At 20.9% G+C, this 23,123-nt stretch overlaps 5 protein-coding genes across 5 annotated transcripts; 4 read left to right on the top strand and 1 right to left on the bottom strand. All coding sequences in view use genetic code 6, as the record gives it.

Moving 5' to 3' along the window:
* Nucleotides 1–939: 939 nt before the first annotated feature.
* On the bottom strand, nucleotides 940–9,473 carry TTHERM_00158260 (hypothetical protein; the record flags this gene model as incomplete). Its single annotated transcript, XM_001009754.2, has 8 exons — nucleotides 940–2,081; nucleotides 2,139–2,419; nucleotides 2,470–3,701; nucleotides 3,765–3,857; nucleotides 3,911–5,869; nucleotides 5,937–6,354; nucleotides 6,873–8,816; nucleotides 8,983–9,473. The coding sequence occupies 8 exons, from the start codon at nucleotides 9,471–9,473 to the stop codon at nucleotides 940–942; spliced, it is 7,560 nt and encodes a 2,519-aa protein (XP_001009754.2).
* A 1,000-nt stretch (nucleotides 9,474–10,473) lies between these two features.
* Nucleotides 10,474–10,932, top strand: TTHERM_00158270 (antioxidant, AhpC/TSA family protein; the record flags this gene model as incomplete). The annotated part of the gene is made up of 1 exon (XM_001009755.3): nucleotides 10,474–10,932. The coding sequence occupies one exon, from the start codon at nucleotides 10,474–10,476 to the stop codon at nucleotides 10,930–10,932; it is 459 nt and encodes a 152-aa protein (XP_001009755.1).
* Nucleotides 10,933–12,873: 1,941 nt separating this feature from the next.
* On the top strand, nucleotides 12,874–13,730 carry TTHERM_00158280 (DOMON domain protein; the record flags this gene model as incomplete). Its single annotated transcript, XM_001009756.3, has 3 exons — nucleotides 12,874–13,201; nucleotides 13,255–13,327; nucleotides 13,382–13,730. 3 exons carry the CDS (start codon nucleotides 12,874–12,876, stop codon nucleotides 13,728–13,730), a joined length of 750 nt encoding a protein of 249 aa, XP_001009756.2.
* A 1,108-nt stretch (nucleotides 13,731–14,838) lies between these two features.
* TTHERM_00158290 (LMBR1-like motif protein) lies at nucleotides 14,839–17,436 on the top strand (the record flags this gene model as incomplete). The annotated part of the gene is made up of 11 exons (XM_001009757.3): nucleotides 14,839–15,006; nucleotides 15,137–15,258; nucleotides 15,307–15,468; nucleotides 15,522–15,563; nucleotides 15,632–15,724; nucleotides 15,820–15,967; nucleotides 16,097–16,408; nucleotides 16,473–16,753; nucleotides 16,806–17,083; nucleotides 17,153–17,235; nucleotides 17,287–17,436. The coding sequence occupies 11 exons, from the start codon at nucleotides 14,839–14,841 to the stop codon at nucleotides 17,434–17,436; spliced, it is 1,839 nt and encodes a 612-aa protein (XP_001009757.2).
* Nucleotides 17,437–18,295: 859 nt separating this feature from the next.
* Nucleotides 18,296–22,836, top strand: TTHERM_000158289 (cyclic nucleotide-binding domain protein, putative; the record flags this gene model as incomplete). The annotated part of the gene is made up of 14 exons (XM_012796038.1): nucleotides 18,296–18,334; nucleotides 18,393–18,442; nucleotides 18,950–19,039; nucleotides 19,299–19,388; nucleotides 19,651–19,740; nucleotides 19,990–20,079; nucleotides 20,341–20,430; nucleotides 20,570–20,659; nucleotides 20,893–20,982; nucleotides 21,322–21,411; nucleotides 21,679–21,768; nucleotides 22,058–22,147; nucleotides 22,429–22,518; nucleotides 22,743–22,836. 14 exons carry the CDS (start codon nucleotides 18,296–18,298, stop codon nucleotides 22,834–22,836), a joined length of 1,173 nt encoding a protein of 390 aa, XP_012651492.1.
* Nucleotides 22,837–23,123: the final 287 nt, after the last annotated feature.

Genomic DNA, 23,123 nt, shown 5'->3' with positions numbered 1-23,123 from the left:
AAAGATAAAAATTTTAATTTCCATAAAACCAGATAAACTTGTAAATAGTAAGAGGAACTTTATAAAAATTATTGAGGTTTTATTTTTAACAAAATATACCTCGGAATCAATCATAAGAAACACTTAACAAGTTTTTAGAGTTTTTATTAATTAATTAATAATTTTAGAATTTTCATCAAAAAATAAAAATAATTTAGGCTTTTATTTTGTATCTCAATCATAGTTTATTCAAGCCATTCTACTTTTTAATTTATGAATGAATATACATTTAAATTGATAATATTATATTAACTCTCATTCTTTTGTTATTAAGTGTATTTTAAAAAATGAAGATAAAATTCTTATCTAAACTTTGAAAAATATTTTAAATTTAATTAGGCCAATTTAATTATTTATAATTCAATTTGAATAGAATTATGAAAAATTTACTAAATACCTAGTAACTTGTAGAAATTTCTGAATTATCTTTACAGTAGTTTAGTTTCATTACATTTAAAATAATTTAATTTACAAGTCTTCATTAATTGAAAAATTTTTCTTAAAGCATTTGATAGATAGATAAATACAAAAAATGATTGATTTAAAATATAACAAGCACTTAATAATTAATTTTTTGTTTTGTTATCCAACACTCAGATCTAATTGGTTTTAATAATAACCTTTTATTTATTAAGATAATGAATAGCTTGTAAAAGAGATGCAAAATAAAAAGTTATATAAAAAATAATTATACTTTTATTTACTGATAATTGTTCTTATAACTATTACAAATAATTGGATTATGATATAAATAAAACAGTTTTATTTAAATAATATTTTAATTAACTGCAAGTTAGTTATTTTATTTATTTAGTATGCATATTTAATTGAAATATTTTAAAGCATTTTAGATGTATTATTTTTATTATTAAATATTTATTTAATTTTATTTTTTTGCTTTCAGTTATACTAATTTTAATTTTATGTGTTGTTGCTGTTGTATAAAATAATTGAGGAAGATTAGTTCATTGAAGTATTTGTTATAGGTAAGGAAGATGGAATACTTCCACTACTATAGTTTCTGTTATGTTAAAAGTAAGGTAGTTGCTTTTAATTACTATTTAAATTAATTTAATGTTGTTATTATTTTTATATGTCATAAACTACTTATTGTTTATTGGAATTACTATTTTAAGGAGATTTAATATTTGATGAAGACGTAATAATCCTTTCAGTGCTATTAGGACTCTAGTTTAACATAAAATTGCTGATATTATTTATATTTGGTATAGAAGTATTTTATTTATTTTAGAAATCTCTTTGTTTAGGACTGCTGCTACCTCCAAAAGTTATACATTTTCCTTTACTGCTCAAGCTTAGATCTTCAACTTTATCATTACTTTCAATTTAGTTTAAGCTAAATCCTTAATAAATTATATTATTCATAGACTGAGCTTACTAATTTAAATTAGTTGGTGTTATTATTTAGCTTTTAAAAGCATTTATATTAGACAACTAACTGTTTTAATTGCGATTTTAACTAGGGATGATTTGTGATTAGGAGGTTTTAGGTTTATTTTTTTCTTGATCATTTTGAGCTTAAATTTAATTTTATTGGGCTTTTAATAAATTTTAGTTTACTCTGCCCTTTTAGCTTGTAAGTTAGTCTTTTTTATTGTTGTTATTCGTTTGAGAATTTTGTTATTTTGATTATTCATCATTTTTGTTTACTAGATTTTTGATTATTTCATGCTTTACATTATGTTGCTCTTATATTTTTTTCATAGGACTCTTACTTTTACTTAAATTTAGCAGGTTTGATGCATGAAAGTTTTTTTGAACCTGGTTTTATTGCTACTAATTTTGATTAAATTAAGTCTTCTACTTTTTGTTTTGGTTCAGGTTATTTGTTTTTTAAGCTTAATTTGCAATATTTTAGTAAAATTACAATGCTGCTATATATTTTTAAGGTTAACATCCATATATCAACTAAAATGGATATTAATACAAATTCTTTTTGAAAATTCTGTCGAGTGTACCAAGTAATAATTTACATTTTACAACAAACATTGAGCTTTCTGTATAAATAAGTTTTTTATCTCCTAAGAAAAATTAACAAATTTAATATATTTATTATTGAAAAATGAAATAAAAATTACTTTTATCCTAAACGTATTATTCAGCTCTTTCTTTAATTTGAAGTAGCGCTGTTCTTTTTTAGTTTTATAGTTTCTTTTACAACAGAGTTTTAAGGAAAATGCAAAATATTTATTTTTATGATTTCTAATTTTTTTTAAGCTAGAGTTTATCTTAAATTAGATATTTTAATCTAGCAAAGCAGACTTTCTACTTTTTCTTTGTTAATTCATCTTAAAATTTTTACAAAACTGATAATCCCTTGCATATTTTTTGCTTTTATCTGCAATTTTGTAATATTTTTCTAATTAAAAACAAATAAAATTATTTTCACATTAAAATTAATTAATTTACCTGAAAGCTGTTTTTTGCAAATTATATTGAATTTTTTAGTGCGCATGAGAGAATCCTTTGATGAGTGATTCAATTTTAACTTTCTGCAAGTTGTTTTTCAAATTTTTTAAAGTCTATTTTATGCTCTCATGTTCGCTATTTAACAAATCGATTGTTGAGCAAGATTAACTACTTATTTTTCTTTTAGTTAAATTAAAAAACTGGATGGACTTAAAGGCATAAAGTAAATTTTAGCTAATTTTTCCTTACAAAATTTAACCCATCAATAATAAACTCTTAATTCCCGTCTTAATAAATTAAACGTGGTTTTTGTTTTCATAAACTCTCTTATAAAATAAATGAAAGTATTTGTGTTACTCCTTTATAATTTTAGATTTTATTAAATTTTATAAGACAGATTCCCTATGCTTCTTAAATGTATATAGGTTAACAATTTTTTCAAATGCTATTTATTTTTATTCTTTTTTCTTATTTTCTACATGGATTAGAACTTGTAATAAGATATTTTTCAAAAACTTTTCTTTGTTTGTAGATATTAAAGAATTCAACTAAATCTTTTTATATGCCAGCTAAATTGAAGTTTAAATATTTTATTTAAAGATGTTAGACAAGTTAGACAGTGCAGTGAATTTATCAAAGTGACTTGACTTATGATAAAGTTGCATTCTCCATCTTTCTAAGTATTTAGATAAAAGCTAGTTTTTAAACCTTCTATAATTGAATAAAACAGGTTATAAAGCAAATTCTCTTCTTTTCTTTAAGGCGAAGACCTATTTTAATTTATCTAAAAATCTTTAATTCACCTTTTACTTAAATATTCTATTCATAGTATTAATTAGCTTTGTTTTGTTAATTGTTTATTTTTTTAGTTATTAAAGAGACCAAATAATATTATCTTACTAAGCATTAGAAACTATTTGTATCACCGAATGCAAACTATATCTCATTTATTATTCAAAAATCGCTTTTCTTTAAATTGAATTTATCTTTAAATTCAAGAAAGCTTGTCTCATGAAACTATTTTTTAACCTTTCTAGAGTTTGAGAAAGTTAGATTATTTTAACTCTAAAATTTTGAGCATCTTCATGATAATTAGTTTTTTTAAGGATATCAAATGCATCTCTTAATTGATTTTAAGAACAAATTTAAATATCATTTGCTAAATTGTTTATTTTATTTTAATTTTCTTTGATTTTTAAACTATTTTTCCAACAATTAAATGCCTATTTTAACTTAAAATATAAAAAAATATTTAAAATTTTAGTAATTTAGAATTAAATTAATTAATTAAGTACTTAGTTTTGTAATTTAGATGAAATTATGCTCAATCCCCAGAACTGTTTGATGCCGTTATCATTAGAATCTATCTCAGTAACAATTTCAGTATGCTATTTTAATATAAATAATCATTAACTATTTATCAATTGTATTATTAAGTTACCATAACATTTTACATGTTCTAAGATGGCTATTGGATCGTAGTATTTTGTGAATTATTTACATTACTCTCAATAATGGATGAATGAGTGATATGTTAAGAGGAAGCATTTTAGATTTAATTTTAAGTAAATTATAATGAATTGAATACTGTGACTTTATTCATTTCTAAATTAAATTATTCTAAGCTCTTTGAGTCATAAAGACTTCTTGAGTCGAGTAACTTACTGGCATTAATTGATTGTGGTTAATGAATATCGCTGCAAGTTTCGTTTTATTATTCATATATTGTGCTAAATTAGCTCTAATAGTAATAAGGTATATTCTAAATCTGAGCTACTCTTTAAGCCTGAAGCTGATCGTTTTAAAGCTGCTACTGTAATAATTATTATTAATATGCACTCATTAAATAGCTTTTTAATTAAGAATAAATCACTATCGATATAAAACTCTCTCTCACATTCTTCATCTGAATAGCCTTCAAAATAGTTTACATCTTCAAGCTAAACTCAAACACTTTTAAACCTAATCCACCTTAAACTATCTCTTTGTCTATGATAGGACTGCTTTCAGCATTAGAATGCATAGGATATTAATTAATAGGGTTATTCTTTTTTTGTCTAGGAGGAGTAAATTCATTTGCTTCAAACAAAATTTACTCATCATCAAATAAATCTACCTATTAATTTTAAGCAGCTTCATTTAAATCGTTAAAATATATTTTTTGTTTGAATTTTTCAAGACCCTCTTCTTTTTATTTTAGTTAATTTGCTCTTAAACATTCTTATGATAAGGAATTACCTTAAATGATTTAAGTTATAATCATTAAGTTTGCATCATTATTTTGATCATTGCTATCATTGCTCTATGTGAGATGATGGTTACTGTCCATAAATAATTACTTTTTAGTTTCCCCAAAATGCCTTTAACTATTGTCTTCCTAATATGCTTTTTTGGTATTTTCAAAATATTACTTTTTATTAGATTCTTCAACTAAATGGTGTTAATTTTAATCAAAGCTAATATCGTTAAAATCTTAAACCTCATTTTTATTAAAATTGTGACCACTTGAAGAGTATGGGAAGGATTAAGCAATGAGAATATTATCATGTTAGTTATTTAGATTGTGCTGCTACAAATTAATTTAACTATTTGTAACAGTATTTAGCAGCTCTTCATTATTACTGTTAAAAATACTCATGTTATTTCTATCATTTTTATCTATAAAAATGCTAAAGTTGCTTTTGTTGTTTTTCTCTATAATGCTAATGTCTTCGTTTGTTGTTTGGTTATTTTAATTAAACAAAATCTGTTCCAAATGATGTTAAGATTAAAATTCGTCCAGAGTATTTTTTAATTCAAAACTAAATCTGCTGCTCTCTTCATCACCTTCTTCTCCCTCTATATTTTACTGTTATTGCTACATAAACTTATTTGAAGCATTTTGTTATACTGCCTTCAAATTTAAATTTTCTTAATTTTAATTTAAATGATTATTTATTTAATTATCTGGACTATTTTATTGCAAAAAGATTTCATTTTAATTTCCATCTACTTCTTCATCTGATTGCTATCTTGCAAAGTAAGAAAGTGGTTTCTTAGAATTATCTAGTTAAGGCACATCTTCATTATTTCGAGGAGTTGAGTCTACACTTAATCTCCCAAACGATCCATTAAATTGAACATTTTCCTTTCTCTATAATTGTGAAATATTTTATTAAATGTTATCAAAATGTTATTCATTTTAAATATTTTAATTTTCTTATATTATTTCAATTTATTCATCTTGTAAGTTCAGTTAGCGCTTTTAGGATGTATTTTGATTTGAATGTGCTTAATTTTGATTGGGAGACTAAATTAAATCTTGCTGCATGTTTAATTTTTACTTAAGATTATTTTCGCTCTCTCTTAAGCTTAGATTGAAATCAAACGAATGAACAGTTTTATCGAAAATTAGATCATCCTATAAAATAAATAATAAAAGTAATAATTATAAAAGATAATTTATTATTAAGTTTTTAACAAAATACCTTGAAATTTGATTATTCTGCAACTACATTTTAATTTTTTGTGCTTAGTTATTGAATAGTAATATCTTGCTATTTGATCAAATCTTCATCATAGCAAGAAAAGCTTTTTACTTCTTCTTAGTTAAGAAGGTTTTCAACAATAAAAGCACTAGTATTATTTCTAGCAGAAATACAGCTCCTTTCATCTTGCTATCCTCTTTATACGATAGATAACTATTATTATTTAATAAGCTATGCTTAAAATTAATCTTATATTTTTTATTTGATATTATTTTATTCACTATTTTGATTTGCTATTTGTTGATTTTAATCAGTAGAATTATTAATATTGTTATTTCTATTTAAGATATTATTTTAATTATAAATATTGTGGTTATTCTATTCTTCATTTTCGTTATTAAAAGAGACTCTATTAGACCTAAAGTTATTAAAAAATATATTTTATTTTCATAAAATACAAAAATAAATTTTTTCTATCAGCCTATTTCTTTTAAGTGTTTTTTATTTATTTACAAAAATTAAAATGTATTCTTTACAATATCAATTATTAAACAAATTAGCTTATGCCAATCATTTTAAACTAAAAAGTTAAAAATGATATTTATTTAAAAAAATTATTTGCTCAAAAAATATTTTCTTTGCTTTGAAAAATTTAAAATAAAATTCCTTATTTCTAAATTAAAAAATTGTTTCTCTAATTTTAAGTAAAAATTATATCAAAAAAATATAATTTTTAAGATAAAAACGGTTTCAATCATAGAAAACTATTTAAGCTTATTAGATGTTAAATCTTATAGGTTGGTTGCTTGATTAATTTTATTTAAATCTATTTATGAAAAATATTTTAATTAAATCAATAACCATATTTTTTTGCTTTTTTCAATAGATTTATATAGGCAATTAAAGAAATCTAAAAAAAAATCAAATAAAACTTACGTAGATTAAACTATTTTCTATTGTTCTTCTTTTTTGAAACTTGATGATTTTACTTCGTTTTAGAAAGAAGATTTTATTATTTCATTAAATTCTTATTTTAACTTTTATATTGATGAAACTTTCATTTCATCTTCTTCTTCACATTCTATAAGACTTCCTCCCTTTTTAGCATTTTTGTGAGGGAGATCATCGAATATGCAATCTAAGCTGTCTTATTTTTAATTTTTGAAGGATCTTCTGTTTTCTATTTCTTGTCTAAGCTAATTATTAATGCTTTTCTAAAATGAGCTAGTTAATTAAATATCACTTGTTTACTCACTTTCTCTGTATGATCCTCTGTTTGTGTACGTGTTAGCAAAATTATAGTTGTTAGATTCATTTGTGTTAATTCTTACGCTTAAAAGATCTCCGTTATTATTAGTTGGATTTCTTGTGCCATTTGTACTCATTCTAAAAAAACTTTACTCTGTGAGACAGTTTTCATAGAGCTTATCTTAATTTTGAGATTAGTTTTATATTTAATTATGAATGTTATGCTAACTGTTTGATGAATCTTCATTTATATTTTGCTTGAAAAAGGAAGTTTGAAAGTAAGAATTAAGATGCTGAGAAGAATGAGATTGTCTTTATAAAGGTTTTTGACTTGAATCGAGAAATGATTTTGGAATAGAAACATTATTTTGTATGTATCCGCCAGTGCTTTTTCTTTATGGACTTGGTCTTAAATACTAATTATCTGTGGTGTTACTGCTATTATTTTGCTTTTAAAAACCTGAGCTCGTCTTGTGAGAGAATAAAGAATTATTTTCGTTGTTTATTTTAACATTTTGTTAAACTTAATGACCTCCTTTATTGTTATTTGATTTAAATTGCTGGATCATCTTTGAAAATGTTGAATTATTTGTATTTCTCTCTTAAGAATTACATTATGTGCTATTTATTAATTAGATTTTTTCTGAACTTTTTTATCTTCTAAATCCATTTTCAAAGCTGTTATCTACTAAAATCATTTTATTCTCATGACTGCTCGCTCTTCTTAAGTTAGATTCTAAATTATTAAAGCTGTTCGACAATTATTAAAAGTATTGCTAATTTTAATTTTATTAGTAATTATTGCTAACACCAAACTAGCCACTAGGAGAGCAATTAAAATTATTATTTTGACTCATAGAAAAATGAAAGCTGCTACTCGAATAATTATTATTGTTGTTATTTTATATTGTATTACTATTATTGTTCGTAATAATTGATGAGACATTTCTGTTTCTAGTAGAAATTTAAGATGAAGTTGTATTTTAGTGGCTTAATCTATCACATGGACTTATATGGCGATATAAAGGCTTAGAATTCTATAGATTTATTTAAATACTGAGTTTTCTATCATTAATTTTAAGGTTATCTGATTAGTATTGAGAATTATTTTGACTTTATTATGACTTATTTTTAGAATTTGTGAAATTTATTTCATTTAATTAATTTTATGATTGTTATTGGATGATATTTTAGCTGTTTGAATGTTATTTTCTATCGCTCAAGCAAATATCCTATTCAAATTTTTTTTGAAGATGAGATAATGATGAGGAGTTCTACAACTAATTTGTTTTATTGTTAACAATTTTTAATTTCAAATCTTTATCACTTTTCTCAGCATTATTTTGTATTGCTTATTATTTAAAATATTCCTGATTTGATGCTTTGTTTATATTTGGATTGTTAAAGCTGTTTCTATTTTTATTTTTCTAAGAGTATTCATAAATATCATTGAAAGATTTGTAGCATACTTTAACCAATCTATCAATAATGAGTTTAGCTGCGTCTATTTGGAACCTTCGAAGCTTTATTTCTTACAGTTTATTTCCAAAAAAACCTCCTGCTTTTTATGCATGTTGATTTTTAGTAAACGATTCATTAGAACTTGACTAAGACTAAGATGGTGTGAAACTTCTTCATTGATATATTAATTTATTTAAAAATGATTTTATTAATTTATTAGGAAAAATATAGTGAAAATATTTAGAAAAAGTTAATTAATTTGAAAATATTAATCAAATTTTCTAAAAAAACATACTTGAAATTTAAATTAATTAATTAATTAATTAATTAAAAATACCTTCTTCTAGATTCATCTTCTTCAAAAAAGAGAGCATTTTTTTCTCTCATACTAATTAGTGATTATTCCTCTTCATTTTCGCTTCTAATTGATCCTCTTATTTAAGCTTTTTATTTCCTTTCCATATTTACTTGTGTGCCGAGGTATGATTTTTGTTGTGGCTAAATAAAATTATTAGAGTTTGACTTAGATTAATAAAGTGGATTCTAAAGCAAGTTGATATTATTTATATTTTAATTCTATGAAGTATAAGACTGGCTTGATAAAGAAGAATGCTGAATATTAAATAAATTTATGCTATTGTCGTCGTATTTGTTATTCTAAGAAGGTATGCTTTATAATTTGCTTTTAATATTTCTTATTCTTTCATCTTTTAAATTTTAATGCTTAGGGGTTTCTTCTAAGAATGAAGTCCTATACTATGAAGAAGACGAAGATAATCCGCTGCTTAAAGAACTTCTTGGCTCATTACTATGCTAAAAAAAATTCATTTTCAACTACTTCTTCAAGAATTATTAATGATTTTGCTATATAAAATCAGCAAGTGATATATGATTAATCCACTATAATAATTATATTAATATTTAAAATATTCTTGTTGGTAGCTAAGATTGATCAAAACAATTAAAATTTGTTTATTTGATTATTATTATTATTATAAATTTAATAGCATTTCTTTTATCATACAAACAAAAACCCTACACATCAAATTTTATAATCAAATTAGCTGGATATTTCATTTATTTGTTATTAAAAAATTTCAATTAAATTTCTGAAAAAAAAAAATTCTGCATTTACTATCTTTTGAATTTAAAAAATTGTCATATAAATTATAAAAAGAAACTCATTTGTGCGAATTATCTTTCTTTTCTTTAATCAATCAATTAAAAAATCAATTCATTCTTTTCATTTTATAATTTTATAAGGAAATCTAAAAAGATATTTCATTCTTTAAAAAGTTAAAATAAATATAAACAAATCTTAAAAATCAAACGCTTTATTTCATCAATCAAAATATTTAAAAAAATCAAAATAATCCTTTTTCTACTAAAATTTGTTATCATTATAAAATAATTATGAGTTTTTAAAAAATGTTTAGAATTTTTTTTGAAAAAATATTAAAACAAAATAAAATAATATCAAAATAAAATTTATAAACAAAATAGAATTTTTAATAAATTTAAATAAAATGATAAATAGAAGCATCTAATTTTGAATATTTCCTTGCTTGTTTTCTTGATTAATATTTATTTATTTATCTATTTCAGTATTTTAGCTGTTGAAATAATTACTACTAAAACATAAATTTATTAAAAAAGAAGTCTTTAAAAACTCTTTATCTTATTATTTCTTAGAATTTTCTTAAAGATATTGCAAATAATGAACAAATAAAAGATTGATTGATCAGAATTATTTAATCATAAAAAATAAATTTGTTTAATAAGTTTAAAGTTATAATTTAAAATTATTTTGAAAAAAAAGCTAGCTAAAATGCTTTCATTTTTAGGAGAAACTTTCCTTAACAAGGAATAGGAAGTAGGCAGTTCTGTACTCGAGAATATTGAATTAATTGGACTTTATTTTAGTGCTGTTTGGTGTGGACCTTGCAGATTATTCACTCCTAGATTAAATAAATTTTATCAAGATATCAATTAAGATAGTAAAAAAATGGAAGTATTCTTTGTTAGCAAAGATAAAAATAAAGAAGAGTTTTTATACTATTATAAACACATGCCATTCTTAGCAATGCCTTTTGATGATTAACAACGCATAAAACATCTTTATAGCTTTTATAGAGTCATGGGCATTCCAACTCTTGTAATATTAGATAACAAAGGCAGATACATAACGAAAGAAGGAAAATAATATATAGAAACAATGGGAACAGAAGCATATGATACATTTATATAAATGAGAGATGAAATGTATTCTGATATCAAGGAAGAGTGATAGGGTTTTATCACTCTCTTTTTTTATCATTTCATATTTTAAATAGTAAAAACTTGTTTAATCTTAAAAATATTAATATTTCATATATACACTATATTTAATAATATAAAAAATATCAATTAATTTGATTGTAAATCATATAAATTTTATACAATAATTATATTATTTATTAAAATCATATTTTTGAAAAATTATTTTAACATAATATAGAAATTAAATATGAGAAAATTATTTTTTTGATATTATTTACTTTAAAATTTAATTAATGCTAATAACTTACTGAATTTAAAAATATCAACAGATAAATGAATTACCAAGTAATTATTATGATTTGATTTAAATTTCCCATAAAATAAATTGCTATAAAAGCAAATATTTCACTCATATTAAAAAATTTATAGAGTAAATATTACTTTCTTATTTTTGTGACAATAAAATGGTATCTATCTTTAAAGTAAATGAGTTAGTTTATTTAAATACTTTAATCTTCATTTTAATAATACTAAACCTATGTGTAATATTTGAAATAAAAAGTTTTTATTTTAGCAAATTTAGGTATTAAATTCTTATGGATGTGGAGAATTAAGAATTTAATTCCTGGATTTGCTATAAAATAGATTAATTATTTAATTTAATAATTTTATTTTGCTTTTTATTAAAAAATATTTATTTTATAATTTTTTAATATTATCAACATGCTTAATTATTTTAAAAGAAAATATTAATTAATTTTGGAAAAAAAGATCCATTCCTCAGTATTCCAGTAAGTAGGAGGGCTTTTTGAGGTATTACGGTATGAAAAATAAGGTTAAATATGTAAATAATGATATTTATTTTTATATGAATACTTCAACATTTAATTTTATTGAAACATTTTTTAACATGTAAACAAATTTTTACAAACAAGGAAAATTAATGAAATAAAATTTTAAATTCAAAACTTTGAATTATTCTACTGATGACAAAATTTACCACCAATACTTTATATTTAATAAATTCTGAGAAAAAACATAACAAGAATATTAATGATTTTTCTAAATAAATATTAATAGAAATTCCACTGATTAAAAAATATCCTTAGGGAAATTCCAAAAATCTATAAAAGCTTTATTTGAAATAAAAAAAATTATGTTTTCCTTTTATTTGATAAATGAATAAATATGTCAAGTAAAGTTAATTTATTTTCAATCTTTTAATTTATTGAAAAATATTTATCTATTTTATTAATGAATATTTTATTTTTATGCTATTAAAAAAAATTCAATACATAAAATTGTTTTTTAAATAAAGTTTATTTGAAATATTAAAACTCATCTAAATTATGATCTATCTTAAATAATCACTATAGATTAAAATTAATTATTATTTGATCTTAAAAATTACAAAGAAACTCACAACTTTTCTAAATAATTTAAACTTGTAAAATTTGATTATTTTTATGAATACTTTTTCTGTTTCAATAAGACTTTTTAAATACCAAAAACGAAAATGATTTGCTATTCTTTTAACATCTTCAATATTATACAAATTAATTTATGCAATTTTAGTGTGTAGAACCATGTTAAAGCTAAAAATAGAACAATTTTATGCTAAAATGTATAGAAAAAAATACAAAACTCCTAAATATTACCAGTTATTAAAAGATTTTGGTATAGAAAAATTTTATTTACTGCTAAGATAGAGAAAGTATCATTTTCTTTTCTAAATGTACTACTAAAATGTATGAGCAAAACTTATCTTTAAGTTTAATATAAGGTGATTGTTAAAAACAAATTCTCTTGAATAAATGAAGTAAAATAGTACCAAATTTCTTAAGATACTTAAGTGATTTAACTTTGAATTTGAGTGGCTTTCGAGCTCTTTCAAAGTGTTAGTTTCGAAGTTTATTTGTTATTGAGATAAATTTCAATCTATTTTATGCAATTTTAATGAATAAAATAGATGATTATATTGAGAAATAAGCACGAAATTTAATCTAATTTCTAAGCTACTTAATTAGCATTTGCATTAAATTGTAGATAATATCGTTGTAGAAGCATAATAAAGCAATTAATTAAATTATTAAATTTTATATTTCGAATAAGTTAAATGGATAAATAAAACAGAATGATTAAATAACTTTTCTGCATATTAGGCTTATTAGTCGCAGCATCTATTGCTGGGTCACCCAACAGAATTCTTTTTGGACCCCACACTGTCACTTATACCATTACAAATAATGTTTTGCAAGTCTAAATCTAAGCAAACAATAATGGTTGGGTTGCATTTGGTAAGCGATAAATATTGTTTTAAATCTAAAATGATATATTTATTATTAAATAGGATGGGGAGATTCAATGATAAACTCTGATATTGTTGTGGTAAGAAACGATGGAACTTTAAAAGTTGAAGACAGGTAATAAATTTAGTTAATTTTAAGATGAAACTTATTGATTACTAATAAAAATAGATTCTCTACTGTCAGAGGAGTAGCTCCTCTTTTGGATGTTGCCTAAGGAGGTACTTAAGACTGGACTCTAGTGACAGGCGGTTTCTAAAATGGTTCTTGGGATATAACAATTTAGAGAACACTCACTACATCTGACAATAAGGATTACTAATTAATAAATGGTAAAAGATACGATACTCTTTTTGCTATTGGTAATGAAATGTCTTTCACCTAAAAACATAAATTCTTTTGGGAGTATGAAGACATTAAATATAGTGATGAATAGCTTGGTGATTAAGATGGTGCAGGCTCTAAATTAACTGCAATTTTCACTATAGTTTTCACTATTATTTTCTATGTAATCATGTGATATATCTTAGTTTATATATTTTGTAAAGGCTTTCAGCTTTATTAAAATAATTGTAGTTCATTTATTATTAACTAAAATTATTTATTTAATTTATACATATTTATTCATCATAATCTATCTCATACATTTAGTGCCATTAATAATGTGATCTTTTTATTTTAAATACTTGAAATACTAGATTTGTTTTTTTTATTTGATTTGTTACTTACATAGGTTTTGATATAATATTTTTAAAGCCCATCATTTAAATCATTAGTTTTACTAAAATATTAAATAATCTAAGTTACCTCTCTAATTAAATCATATAGGTTTAATAATATTAATTAACTCTAGTACACAAAAATTTAGCTAAATTATAATTTTGAAAAATATTTACTTAAAAAAAAATGTAGAATTTTTCAAAATTAAAAATTTATTTGTTTAATTAGTTTTCATTTTAAAAATTTTTTGTAGATATTTTCATTTAATTTCCAATTTTTAGTAATTAAATATTTAAATTAAAAAATACGTTTTTAATTAATTAAAAAAATATTCTCGTTATTCATTTTTCTATCGAATCTTAAAAAATTTGATTTTTTAAAAATTTACATTTTTTAATTTAAATTAGAATATCATGGATAATTACTATCTTGCTTTATTATCAATGCTATAAAATTTTAACTTTCGATTAGTTAATTTTTCTCTGCATATTTACTTAAACAATAGAGAAAAGTACCATTTTTTTTCCCAATCTGTAGTAAGTAAATACATAATATTTTGAAATAATCAACTCCCACCAAAAAAATAAGACAATGGAGAATAATCGGGAACGAATAACTAACTACTCAGATTTAATAAAATAAAGAGTTAGTAATTATAAATATTTATTTATCTTTTCTTAGATATTAAATTCTGAATCAACGAAAAATGTACACATATTTGTTAAAAAATCAGTAGGAATTGTGCATTTTAGGAAGTAAAAAGAAAATAGAGAGTCTTTAGATATTAATAATTAATTATCAAAATTTTTTTTTGAAAAAAAAGATTGGTGATATTTTTATATTATTTAAAAAAAGAAAAATTAATATTTTAAGGAACTAAAGAGAATCCATAATTATAATTTAGATTAATGAGGATATTTAGCGTAGTTGAATGCACTATATACTTGATTTTTATAGCATATTTAGTTTACGAATACAGTTCCAAAAAGGTTCCCTATTATGTCAAAATCATTACCTATATTTCATGGGTTATTTCATTTGGGTTTGTATTTGTTCTTCCTCTTGATATTTATTATGTAAAAATCGTTTTTTAGAAATTGAAACATTTTATTTATTAAAGATGATAGCTTGAAACTCATCGAACTTTTTTAGCAATCGAATAAAAAATTACTTAAAGCAATAGCAATTTATTTTAAAATTTAATAGACTTAGCATAATCTTTCGTTAAAGAGGCATAATTTAGATCCTAAGCTTTTAGATACATACGAAATTAAGTATATAGAACTTACTTGGTCAGTTATTTATTGGATTAACTTTTTGTTGATATGGTAAATACGATTGCTATTAACTTTCAAACTAATAAAATATATTAAAAGGTTTATCTTACCGATATTGCAAGAATTTGAAGACGCAGGTGAATTTACTATTAAAGATAAGCTAAAAAGATCCCTTTATAATAACGCACTATTGTATGGTATATTTGTTCTACTTGGTGGGTTGTTTATGATTTACTTATCTTACTATGGTAAAATGACAATGTAAGCATTTGAAAACCAATTTAGATAATTAATCATCTTTTTAATATAATAAGGTCGGCTATGATGGAGTTTTTTGCAGGGCTATCAAATTGCTTGTAAATATAAAAAATCGCTATTGTTTCACATAAAAAATTTTGATTATATTTCAAAAAATAATTAACAGTGGTACATTTTTAGTTATTTTATTGATGGGACATGGACTGGTAGCGATACCTAAAAAGTATATTAATGAAAGAACTCAAGAGCTCAATTTAAAGTAATTTAGATTTAGCTTAAAACAATAAGAGCTTTGTTTAATAAATAGATAGAACTATTTTTTATGTTATATCTAATTTACATTTAAATAATTAGGTACTATTAGGGTATAGCAAAGAAATCAGAGTAAACTAAAGTGAATGCAAAATATTAAATGGAGAGATTGATAAAGATAGTTTATTTAATGAAAGAATAGTATTCTGATAAACATGTAGGATAATATTGCACTAAAATCTTGGAAGAAGTAAGCAATAAAATACTTCAAATTAATCATTTTACTTTATAAAATTAATTGCACATTTTTAATTAATCATTTTAGTTTAAAAAGTGCATGATAAATAAATAAATAAATTGAAATAACAAATAAATTTAGGTAAATCCGTAAATTATGAATGATGTAATTAAGGACTTGAGATACACTAATTTAGAAGATTTAAGCAGAGATCTTACTGATATCAATATGAATAAAATAGTTTCATTAAATAGATAGGTTAAAAAAAGTATTGCAGATTATTTGAGAGCAGAAACTAAGTGGTAGATTTTACTGGATAACGCTTTCTTAGTTGAAGATATCCTCGAAAATTAGTTTTCTATTCACTATAAAATTAGAAGCACATTTTGGGTAGAAAGAAGTGGCTATGTTGGGGATATTCTTGATAAAATTTAATGGTTTTGGTATGTTAAGGTAATATCTTATTGAGCTAGTTAACTTTTTTAAATTAAATTAAATAAATATTAATTAAAATTAGATAAAATCTATCTTAAAACTAGTTCTAGGAGTTATTTTTAGCATTTTTAGTTTGATAATAATTTATGGAGAATTATCAATGTTCTTAGATTTAGATATTAGCATTTTCAAAATATTTAGTTAAAGCGATGAATATTTCAAAACATAAATCCTAATCTTAATCCCTCTTTTATACATTTCATTTTGCTCTTATTATGGGCTCTTCCATATATAATTTTCTGGGTTTTATTGTTTCTTTAAACACCACAACACTGATGCACCATCTCTCCTTTTTGGCTCTATGTAATACAATTTTCAAAAATGTATTTATTTAAACTTTTATATTTTATTTAAGAAATTTTTCGAGAGTGAGTGCTCCATTGTGTTATAATTTCTTATAAATGATGAGAATATAAAACACTAGCTGCGAATAAGTTATTGGTAAATTCGACACAAGTGTTTTTGGATCTTTTTCAGCAGTTTTCTTTCCTGTAGTCCTTATCATTTTTACTCTATTTAATTTTTTTGATATCTACGATTTAATTGTTGAAAAATTCAATCTTCAATAACTTGAATTCTCCCATTAACCTATTTAATCAGACATAGATGAAGGTAAAAAGATTCTATACAAAGGTATATTTATTTTACATTAAACTAGATTCATATTTATTTTAATGTATTCTATTTTTATTTGTTTATTAGCTCGCTTGCATAGAGAACGTAAATTCCTAACAAAATAATCAACCGATTTAAGAAATTTTAATGGATATTCAATCAACTAATTTGTAAATAAATTAATTTAATTAAAAGTTATTTAATTTTAAATTTTTATAAAGAGCACAAGAATTTCAATGTATAATGATGATGAAAACAGAAACATAATACCTTATGAAAATTAATAAAATAAACAAAGAAGTTTTTCGACTTCTTCATTGTTAACTAATTCAAGAAATAGCAATTTTTATAAAGATATTCTCAAAATTTGAATTATTTAAAAATAAAAGTTATTTTACTCAAATTAATCTAAAGCAAATTCATTTATAAACTAAAAAAAATTATTTCAAACTAATAATAAAAAATTTGTTTTTTATTGATAATTAAAATTGTTTTCAAAAATATTTATCTTCTCTTAAATTTGAATTAAAAATTACAAAACTTTTGTATAAAAATATTAAATAAATGATAAATATGTAATTTCTATTAAGAAAAAAAGCACAATCCAACTTTATTATTTTTTATTGCTTTTAATTATAACCATATATTCTAAATTAATTTACTACTTAAGACCACAAATTATATATTTATTAGATAACATAAAAAACTGCTTTTATATAACACTTCCAGTATTAAATTCTTATGGATGTGATGAACTAAGAATTTAATTTATGGATTTGCTATTCATTAGATAAATTAATTAATTTTATTTTAATTTTTATTATAAAATATTTATTTTATGTTTCTTTATTATTAATAAATTCCATATATTAAATTTTTTATTTTATATATTATATGCTTAATTATTTTAAAAGAAAATATTGATTATTTAATAGTCGAATAATTTCCAAAAAAGCTAAATTTGCAAATTATTAGGCAAATTATTTTATTACAATGAGTTAACATTCTAATTATCTTTTATATCAAATCTATGGTTCCAACTATATTTTAAAGTACGCATTTTAAAAAGAAATATTAAGATTTAATAATGAATTTTATCCTAAATTTTATGTGATTTCTTTGATGAAAAGCAAATTTATAAAATCATATAATTTATATGTTCCTTTTATCCACTGTTTATTAATTAAATTTCCATAAATTGCTATTCAATATTTTTTATCAAAAAAATAAATGATATAATAGATTAAATACTACAGCGAATTAAAAGAAGTAATTATTTATTTTTTTTATCAAAATACTTTAAATTTATATTTACTAATATTAAAAGTTTTTAAATTCTTCAATTTAATCTGACTAGGCGGCTCTCAATATTAATATGTATAGTTAATTTATAAATTTATTATTTTTATTATTAATATTTTCAAACTATTTATTTAACTTTCAGTTTATTTAAAATTTATTTTACCAATACAAATTATCACTTATGTTCATTCATTTTAAAAATGCAAATTTTTTTTCGTTTTTAAAACTTAATTTTTACTTTAAATTTTAAATTCATTACTTTATTTTTTATTGATTTTTTCCTTCTAAAACTTGTAATTGATAAAAACAATTATTTTGTTTTGGATTGTGATATTTTATTTCCTAAAATCAATTAATTTAAAGCAAAAAACCCTTTTAATTTGTTGAAATGCTTTTTATTTTGTTTATTTTTGTTTTTTATTGTACTTTTTTTTCTTCTTCAATTTCTTAATTGTACTCATTTTTTTATTTTCAACATTTGCTTTTATTATTTATTTATTTCTTATTATTTCATATTTTTTCATCATTTTTTCCTTCTAAATAACTATTTAATTATATATTTTTTCTTCAATATTTTAAAAGGTAGAGTTAAATTGGTGATTAAGGTTCAAAAGACTAAAGTTCTGCATTAGCAAATTACACTAATCTATAAAATTTGACACTTAGTCTTAGGTAAAAATAGTTTATTTGTTTTTGATTGTGATACTTTAAGTTATAAAAATGAATTTAAAACAATATAATTATTTTAATTTGTTTATTAGCTTTTTATTTAATTTATTTTTCTTTTACTTTTTTATTTTACTAGTGTTTTTTACTTTTCTTCTATCTTTCTTAATTTAACTCATTTTTTTATTTTTAAAATTTGCTTTTATTATTAATAAATTCATTATTTAACAAGATAATAATATACTTTTCTTCAATATTTAAAAAGATGTAATTAAATTGGTGATTAAGGTACATAAGACATAAGTTCTGCCTTAGCAAATTACACTAATCTCTAAAATTTGACACTTGATCTTGAGTAAAAACAGTTTATTTGTTTTGGATTGTGATACTTTTAGTTAAAAAAAATGAATTTAAAATAATTTAATTATTTTAATTAGTTTATTAGCTTTTTATTTAATTAATTTTTCTTTTACTTTCTTATTTTATTTGTGTTTTTTATTTTTCTTCTATCTTTCTTAATTTAACTCATTTTTTTTATTTTTAAAATTTGCTTTTATTATTTATAAATTCATTTCTTTAACTAGTTAATAATATACTTTTCTTCAATATTTAAAAAGGTCTAATTAAATTGGTGATTAAGGTATATAATACTTAAGTTCTGCTTTAGCAAATTACACTAATCTCTAAAATTTGACACTTAATCTTAGGTAAAAACAGTTTAATTGTTTTTGATTGTGATACTTTTAGTTAAAAAAAATGAATTTAAAACAATATAATTATTTTAATTTATTTATTAGCTTTCTATTTAATTTATTTTTATTTTACTTGTGTTTTTTATTTTTCTTCTATCTTTCTTAATTTAACTCATTTTTTTTATTTTTAAAATTTGTTTTTATTGTTCATAAATTCATTTCTTTAACAAGATAATAATATACTTTTCTTCAATATTTAAAAAGGTGTAATTAAATTGGTGATTAAGGTATACAATACTTAAGTTCTGCCTTAGCAAATTACACTAATCTCTAAAATTTGGAACTTAATTTTTGGTAAAAACAGTTTATTTTTTTTGATTTGTGATACTTTTTGTTATAAAAGTGAATTTAAAACAAAATAATTATTTTAATTTGTTTATTAGCTTTTTATTTAATTAATTTTTCTTTTACTTTCTTATTTTATTTGTGTTTTTTATTTTTCTTCTATCTTTCTTAATTTAACTCATTTTTTTTATTTTTAAAATTTGCTTTTATTATTCATAAATTCATTTCTTTAACTAGTTAATAATATACTTTTCTTCAATATTTAAAAAGGTCTAATTACATTGGTGATTATGGTATATAATACTTAAGTTCTGCTTTAGCAAATTGCACTAATCTCTAAAATTTGGAACTTAATCTTTGGTAAAAACAGTTTATTTGTTTTGAGTTGTGATAATATTTATAAATTCATTTCTTTAACTAATTAATTATTTATTTTTTCTTTTCTTCAATCTTCAAAATAGCTAATTGGTTTTTTATTTTTTCTTCAATATTTAAAAAGGCTTAATTAAATTGGTGATTAAGGTATATAATACTTAAGTTCTGCTTTAGCAAATTGCACTAATCTCTAAAATTTGAAACTTAATCTTTGGTAAAAACTCTTTTAATTTGTTTATTAGCTTTTTATTTAATTTATTTTTCTTTTACTTTTTTATTTTAATTGTGTTTTTTTTTCTTATATCTTTTTTAATTTTAATTTTTTTTTCCTACATTTATTTGCTTTAATTATTTGTTAATTCATTTCTTATTATTTCATATTTTTTCTTCATTTTTTCCTTCTAAATAACTTATTAATTAAATATTTTTTGTTCAATATTTTAAAAGTAAAACTTCAATTGGTGCAGTTTGTGCATTAAACTTATGTTCTGCTTTAGCAAATTGCACTAATATCTCAAATTTAGTACTTGATCTTGGGTAAAAACGGTTTATTTGTTATGGATTGTTTAATTTTTAGTAATAAAAATGTATTTAAAATAATATAACACTTTTAATTTGTATAGTAGTTTTTAATTTAATTTATTTTTCTTTTTCTTTTAAATTGTACTTGTATTTTTTTTCTTCTATCTTTCTTAATTTAACTCTTTTTTATTGTCAACATATGCTTTTATTTTTTATTTATTAATTCAATTATTATTATTTTATATTTTTTCTTCATTTTTTCCTTTTTTATTATTTATTTATTAACTCATTTCTTATTATTTCATATTATTCCTTACTAATTAATCATATATTATTTCTTCAATATTTAAAAAGTGAAAATTAAATTGATGCAACAGGTGCATAAGGCATAGGTTCTAATTTAGCAAATTTGACTAATCTCTCATATTTGGTACTTACTCTTAAGTAAAAAGAGTTTATTTATTTTGGATTATGATATTTTTAGTTATAAAAATTAAATTAAAACAATATAATTCTTTTCTTTGTTTATTAGCTTTTTATTTAAATTATTTTTCTTTTTTATTGTACTTGTGTTTTTTTCATTATATCTTTCATAGTTTAACTCATTTTTTTATTTATAACATTTGCTTTTATTATTTATTAATTCATTTTTTATATTTTTTCATTCTAATAACTAATTAATAATATTTTTTTTCTTCAATATTTAATAAGGTTCAATTAAATTGGTGATGAAGGTGCATTAGGATTATGTACTGCTTTAGCAAATTGCACTAATCTTTAAACTTTAGCACTTAATCTTGCGTAAAAAGAGTTTATTTGTATTGGATCGTGATATTTTAGTTTTAAAAAGGAATTTGAAATAAAATAACTCTTTTACTTTGTTTATTAGTTTTTTATTTTATTTATTTTTCTTTTTATTTTACTTGTGCTTTTTTCTTAAATCTTTCTTAATTTAACTCAATTTTTTATTTTCAATATTAGCTTTTATTATTTATTAATTCATTTCTTATTATTTCAATTTATTTCTTCATTTTTTCCTTCTAAATAACTAATTAATTAATTATATATTTTTTCTTCAATATTTAAAAAGGAAAAATAGAATTGGTAATTAAGGAGTATTAGGATTAGGTTCTGTTTTAGCAAATTGCACTAATCTCTCTATTTTGGAACTTAATCTTATGTAAGAAGAGTTTATTTGTTTTTGATTATGATATTTTTATTTTAAAAAGGAATTTAAAACAATATAACACTTTTAATTTTTTTATTGGCTTTTTATTTTATTTATTTTTCTTTTTATTTTACTTGTATTTTTTTAATATATTTTTGTTAATTTAGCTCACTTTTTTATTTTCAATATTTTTTTTATTTATTAATTCATTTCTAATTATTTCATATTATTTCTTCATATTTTCCTTCTAAATAACTAATTAATTATATATTTTCTCTTCAATATTTAAAAAGGGGAAATTAAATTGATGATACAGGTGCTTCAGCATTAGCTTCTGCTTTAGCAAATTGCACTAATCTCTAAAGTTTAGCACTTGACCTAGCGTAAAAATAGTTTATTTGTTTTGAATTGTGATATTTTTAATTATAAATATTAATTTAAAATAATATAACTCTTTTAATTTATTTATTAGCTTTTTATTAAATTTATTTTCTTTTTCTTTTTTACTCTGCTAATATTTTTTTTTATTAATTTTAAACATTATTTTTAATTAAAAAATTTTCTTCTATTTAATTTTTTTAGATTTTATTTTAATTTAATATAAAAGTTATAACTAAATGAGTGATTCATAATATTTAAAAGTACTAATCAAGTGCCTTAAATTAAAGAGATTAGTTGACTTAATTAAAATATATTATTGATGATAAAATAGTGGTGAAAAAGGGATGAATAAATATTAAATATTTGAATAACAGAAAATAAAATCTTTTATTATTTAATATTTTGTATAGGATAATTTAACCTAAAACATACATACATAGATAGATAGATTTATTATTTTTTTTATATTTATGAATATAAAATTTATTTTTGTAAGTTAATAAATAGCTTATTAAATAAATGAAAATTACAAATTAAATTTACTTAAATAAATGAATTTCTCACAAACCATCCTTCATCTTAACAAAAAAATCAAAGCTTTTAAACT

Source organism: Tetrahymena thermophila (assembly GCF_000189635.1).
Source record: "Tetrahymena thermophila SB210 genomic scaffold scf_8254776, whole genome shotgun sequence".
NCBI lineage: Eukaryota > Ciliophora > Oligohymenophorea > Hymenostomatida > Tetrahymenidae > Tetrahymena > Tetrahymena thermophila.
Note: the sequence above shows the minus strand (reverse complement) of the source record. Positions and strands in the feature narration are given on the sequence as shown.